General features: G+C 39.0%; 1 protein-coding gene across 1 annotated transcript; it reads right to left on the bottom strand.

Annotated features, from left to right (window-relative positions):
- Positions 1-2,340: 2,340 nt before the first annotated feature.
- On the bottom strand, positions 2,341-5,914 carry LOC117663501 (fatty acid-binding protein, liver). Its single transcript, XM_034413745.3, has 4 exons — positions 5,787-5,914; positions 5,308-5,480; positions 3,219-3,308; positions 2,341-2,473 (listed from the first exon to the last, which is right to left on the bottom strand). Exons 1-4 carry the CDS (start codon positions 5,851-5,853, stop codon positions 2,423-2,425), a joined length of 381 nt encoding a protein of 126 aa, XP_034269636.1. The 5' UTR covers positions 5,854-5,914; the 3' UTR covers positions 2,341-2,422.
- Positions 5,915-6,144: the final 230 nt, after the last annotated feature.

Here is a 6,144-nt window from a genome sequence, read left to right as displayed (position 1 = left end):
GAAGAATGTTCTTTCTGCGCCAACTCAGGAAGCTCAAACTGCCCAAGGAGCTGCTGATTCAGTTCTACAGAGGAATTACTGAGTCTGTCATCTGCACCTCCATAACTGTCTGGTTTGGTTCTGCAACCCAACAAGACAGACACAGACTTCAGAGGATCATTAGAACTGCAGAAAAAACAATGGCTACCAATCTGCCTTCCACTGAGGATCTGTATACTGCACAAGTCAAAAAGAGGACTGTGAAAATATCTACAGACCCCTCGCATTCTGGACATAAACTGTTTCAACTCCTACCCTCAAAATGACGCTATAGAGCACTGCACACCAGAACAACTAGACACAAGAACACTTTTTCCCTAATGCCACCATCACTCTGCTAAACAAATAATTCCCTCAACACTGTCAAACTATTTACAAAGTCTGCACTACTATTAATCTTCTCATCGTTCCCACCACCCATCTCCTTCCACTTATGACTGTATGACTGCAATTTTGTTCCTTGTATCCTTATGATTTATATTGATATTGTTTCCTGATTGCTTATTTCTACCCTATGACTATCATTAAGTGTTGTACCTTATGATTTTGATGAACGTATCTTTTCTTTTATGTACACTCAGAGCATATGCACCAAAGACAAATTCCTTGTGTATCCAATCACACTTGGCCAATAAAGAATTGTATTGTATTGTATTGTATTGTATTGTATTGTATTGTATTGTATTGTATTGTATTGTATTGTATTGGTATTGGTATTTATTTATTTATTAGTTCAATTTATATGCCGCCCTTCTCCGAAGACTCAGGGTGGCTTACAATGCACTTATAGCAATAGCCTTCATTCTTTTGTATATACCTGCTTATTAGGGTTTTTGGCCCCCCATAAGCAGTGTTTCTACAAAGTCAGCTTATTGCCCCCACAATCCAGGTCCTCAATTTACCTACCTCAGAAGAATGGAAGGCTGAGTCAACCTTGAGCCTTGTGAGATTTGAACTCGCACTAATTGCAGGCTGCTGGCTGCTAAGTGCTACATAACAGCACTTAGTCCACTGCACCACCAAGGTATTGGTATTGGTATTGGTATTGATATTGGTATTGGTATTGGTATTGTATTGCATTGCATTGCATTGCATTGCATTGCATTGCATTGCATTGCATTGCATTGCATTGCATTGCATTGCATTGCATTGCATTGCATTGCATTGCATTGTAGTTCTACAGTACAGTTCTACAGAGACATAAACTGCGGAGTATGCACCAAGACAAATTCCTTATGTATCCAATCACACTTCACCAATAAAAATTCTATTGTATTGTATTGTATTGTATTGTATTGTATTGTATTGTATTGTATTGTATTGTATTGTATTGTATTCTATTCTATTCTATTCTATTCTATTCTATTCTATTCTATTCTATTCTATTCAACCTAATTTTAGTCTTCCTGATCTGGTCTGTCTGGGGAGGCGGGCTGACAGAGAATATCTAGCCATTTTTTCAATTGCCTTTGATTTTTCCAACATGATGATCACCAATGATTTTTCCACTTGTATTATGTAGCTGTAACATCTAAGCCAGAGTTTCCTATCCATGGCAAACGTTAAGACCTGTGGACTTCAATTCCCATAATCCCTAAGCCAACGTGGCTAGCCGGGGAATTCTGGGAGTGAGAAGTCCACATGTCTCGAAGTTGCCATGGTTGAGAATCCGTGACCTAAGCTTTAACTTTATAGTTGGTGCTTCCAATGAACAGTCAGGTTAACTTCGTTCTTCCTGCAGCCCAAGAGAGTGTTTACAGTGGTGAAATCCAATTTTTTTTACTACCGGTTCTGTGGACGTGGTTTGGTGGGCATGGTGTGGCTTGGTGGGTGTGGCAGGGGAAGAATACTGCAAAATCTCCATTCCCACCCCATTGCAGGGAAAGGATACTGCAAAATCCCCATTCTCTCCCCACTCTGGGGCCAACCAGAGGTGGTATTTGCTGATTTTCCGAACTACTCAAAATTTCTGCTATTGGTTCTCCAGAACCTGTCAGAATCTGCTGAATAGTACTCCTGCAGTTCTGAAGCTGTTGACCATATCAATAATTTAAACATGTAAATAAATAGATTTAATAAGATGATAAATATATGAATAAATACACCTTTACACCTTTATACCTTTACTATTTTTTCTTCATATTGTATTGTGTCAAAATGAATAAAATAAAATAATAATAATAAATAAATATATTGCCCTTGCCTTTTTCTACTTTTTCTTCAATATTGTATCAAAATAAATAAAAGGACATGCTTGGTCATTCTAAAATCTGTTGTTTTTGAATAAAAGGAAACATGAACTGATATGGACAGTGTTTTTTTTTTAATGTCTCATGTACAAAAGCACCTACAAAAAAAATAATAAAGTCCTTTTCCTTTTGGTTTAAATCTTCTTGCTCCTTCGGGTGAATGTGGCTGAGCCGCAGGAAATAGTCTGTGGGAGAAAAGTGAAGATAGGTGCCTTTGAAATTAAAATGACTTTTAATTAGTGAATGTAAAGCTTCTGACAAAATGTATTTCAACACAAATACAGCTCTTTAAAATTGCAGCAGGCAAGAACTAGGAGAAAAATGAATATATCTTTGAATCAATGGCATTTGAAAAAGCGAGGAACTGCACTAGTTGATAAAACACAGGAATTTTAGTTATTTAAGAATTTACTTTCATTCTTACTTCTGTAAGAATATTGCAAAATCTCCATTCCCTCCGAAATCCTGGGGGAAGGATATTGCAAAATCTCCATTCCCTCCCAAATCCTAGGGGAAGGAGACTGCAAAATCTCCATTCCCTCCCAAATCCTGGGGGAAGGATATTGCAAAATCTCCATTCCCACCCCACTCTGGGGCCAGGCATAGGTGGTATTTGCCGGTTCTCCGGACTACTCAAAATTTCCGCTACCAGTTCTCCAGAACCTGTCAGAATCTACTGGGTTTCACCCCTGGAGAGTTACCATTGTTCTCCAGCACTTTTCAGCCTAGCGTGTGGTAAAAATCTAATCTCGGCTTGTATATTATGCAGACTGAGAAAACTGGGTTAATTGAGGAAACAGGGGTTCCATATTCTCTAGGTCTGTATCAGCCAATCACAGCCATTTATTTGAATCAACTTCTTATCCTATCTTCCTGGGGGAAATTAATTTTTTATTCTTCCTGTCTATTAAGCTATGAACTTTGACTTACCTCCACCATTTCATTGCCTATAATTTGTTGCTCGTGGGTGAATTTGTCTGACTTGGCTATTAATTTTCCATCCATGAGATTTACCATGCACTGTAAAACAATGAAACCATTACTGAACATGGATCAAACAGCAAGAAACATGTAGATGGCTGAACAACAATTAGGTCCAAGCCACTAGAAAATGTAAAGATAATGTTAGAAAAAAATCAATGTTGGGGGGGGGGGAGGAAAACAGTGCTGCAGTTACAACCTTGAGTTAATAAATTGCAGAGATATTTTGCCATAGATTTCAGTAGCAAAGGTTTCCTGCAGTCGTCCCGAAAGTACTTTTATCAAAAGGCAACTGAACTTTCTTTATTTTTTTCCATTGAAAATGTTTTGCTTCACATCCAAGAAGTTTCTTCAGTTCTAACTCAGATGAGAAACAAAATATTTTCAAAGGAAAAAAGCAGAAAAGTCCAGGCATCTTTTGCAAAAAGCACCTTTAGGTCAACCATGACCTGGATGATTGACAATCTCCATAGATGTTTTTTATAGTCTGTCCAGAAAATTATAGAAAAAAACTAAGAAAAAACTCTCCCTTTTAAATTTTTTAAATTGTTTAATCTGTTTTATAATTGGGTGTTTTAAATTTGTTTCGGCCAAAATATTTAATAATTTTAATGGGTTTTAATGTTTGTATTATTTGTATTTTTATCTGGCTGTTCACCACCCTGAGTCCCCCGAGAGTAGGGTGGTATATAAATTTGATTAAATAAATAAATAAAAATAAATAAGATGGGGGGTACCAGGATTGGAGTCTCCATAACTAGCCTTACGATTTTCAGATCAAGAAGACCTTTATCTATCTATCTATCTATCTATCTATCTATCTATCTATCTATCTATCTATCTATCTATCCATCCATCCATCCATCCATCCATCCATCCATCCATCCATCCATCCATCCATCCATCCATTGAAAGCACCGTTCTACATTTAGGGAAGAAAAACAAAATGCACAAGTACCATATATGTGGTACCTTTCTCAATAGTAGTAACTGGTCTCCAGAATTGATCAGAACCTGCTGATGTAAATGCACCTTGCTCACCATTTAGCTTCTGAATTGTCTCCAGGCACCACCCCATTTTCCAGACTGCCTTAGTCCAGATTTTTAGCTGCCCTTCCCCTCCCCCCCCCTTTAGCATAAACAGGGATTAATTCTAGCCTAGGACCAACATTTGTGAATTCTGACAGAATGCTTATTAGCCTTTTAGTTTTGAGTGCCTTTTCTCAGGAAGGTTTCTATTTGGCACCAAATCGGACCAAGAAAATCTATGCTCAATAGTAACTGTGAGAGGGATCTTGGAGTCCTAGTGGACAACCATTTAGGTATGAGCCAGCCATGTGCAGCAGCTGCCAAAAAAGCCAACACAGTTCTGGGCTGCATAAACAGAGGGATAGAATCAAGATCACGTGAAGTGTTAATACCACTTGATAAGGCCTTGGTAAGGCCACACCTGGAATGCTGTATCCAGTTTTGGTCTCCACAATGTAAAAAAGATGTTGAGACTCTAGAAAGGGTGCAGAGAAGAGCAACAAAGATGATTAGGGAACTGGAGGCTAAAACATATGAAGAACGGTTGCAGGAACTGGGTATGTCTAGTCTAAAGAAAAGAAGGAGTAGGGGAGACATAATAGCAGGGGCTGCCACAAAGAAGAAGGAGTCAAGCTATTCTCCAAAGCACCTGAGGGCAGGACAAGAAGCAATGGGTGGAAACTAATCAAGGAGAGAAGCAATTTAGAACTAAGGAGAAATTTCCTGACAGTTAGAACAATTAATAAGTGGAACAATTTGCCTGCAGAAGTTGTGAATGCCCCAACACTGGAAATTTTTAAGAAGACGTTGGATAACCATTTGTCTGAAGTGGTGTAGGGTTTCCTCCCTGGGCAGGGGGGTTGGACTAGAAGACCTCCAAGGTCCCTTCCAACTCTGTTATTCTATTCTATTCTATTCTAACTTTTCATATTTTTGAACTGCCCATCTCTCTCAGAGAAGGACTCTGGGCAATATACAATAAAATGTCAGATAATTGAGTATGACTCACCTTGACTTTTTTCCCATCCATTGCGGTCATTTCTGCTTCTTTTCCCAACACGAACGTGTTTGTAACAGATTTGTTGGGAGTTTTCGAGGTGATCACAAAAGTATTCCCGGTCTGATGGATTTCCGTTATGGGCTTGATGTCTTTGGCGACTTTAATGATATCATCTGATAGTGCTGAGGAAGATGGGAGAGAAAAGGATAGAACCCAGAATTCTCCAGCCAGCCAAGTTCACACATCTTAAAATTGCCACTATCTAGCTACAGGTAAGGACCATTCCTTCCTCCTTGAGTTTGAATAACTGCTTCTGTAGGACTACCCTAAATAATTGTCTTACTCCTCATTGTAGGTTGCTTAGCTTTCCAGTTGTCCTCTTATCCAGAGGACACTATGCTCAAAGTGGAATCAGGTCTCCAGTAAAAACCTCAGATTCTGCTTTAGAGATCCTGTTCGTTTTGGGGGAAAAAATGCCTGTAGCTTACCAATTGCTTTTAGGAAGTCTTCATACTTCTCTTGGGTGTAGACTTGCCAGGTACCATCAAACGCCATGTTGGCAACGCTGCTGTATGCTTCCTATTGGGAAAGGCCAGTGGGGCATCTCCAATGGCAATGGCTGCCTTTATACAGGAGGGAATCCTTTACCCTGCCCAAATCTGAGCTGTGCACTTTCGAGCCGTCAATCATTAATCTTCCATTTGTACTTTGTGAGAATAACCTCTCGTTCATCATGCCAGAAAAAGCCTTGGCTGACTCCATAGAAGAATATTATTTGCTAAATTCCATGGCCAAGATCAGGGAATCATCTGTAAGAAAACCCCCCTTCTTATTTCTACTTCTAAA

This window comes from Pantherophis guttatus, chromosome 10, assembly GCF_059756535.1.
Source record: "Pantherophis guttatus breed Tessera chromosome 10, ASM5975653v1, whole genome shotgun sequence".
Taxonomy (NCBI): domain Eukaryota; kingdom Metazoa; phylum Chordata; class Lepidosauria; order Squamata; family Colubridae; genus Pantherophis; species Pantherophis guttatus.
Note: the sequence above shows the minus strand (reverse complement) of the source record. Positions and strands in the feature narration are given on the sequence as shown.

What these genes read in the sequence shown, in the direction of transcription:
- LOC117663501 (XM_034413745.3), bottom strand. Translation starts at nt 5,853, where the DNA reads ATGGCGTTTGATGGTACCTGGCAAGTCTACACCCAAGAGAAGTATGAA. An exon ending in AGACTTCCTAAAAGCAATTG is followed by an intron (nt 5,481 to 5,786) that starts GTAAGCTACAGG and finishes CATCTTCCTCAG; the next exon opens with CACTATCAGATGATATCATT. An exon ending in TGGATGGGAAAAAAGTCAAG is followed by an intron (nt 3,309 to 5,307) that starts GTGAGTCATACT and finishes ATTGTTTTACAG; the next exon opens with TGCATGGTAAATCTCATGGA.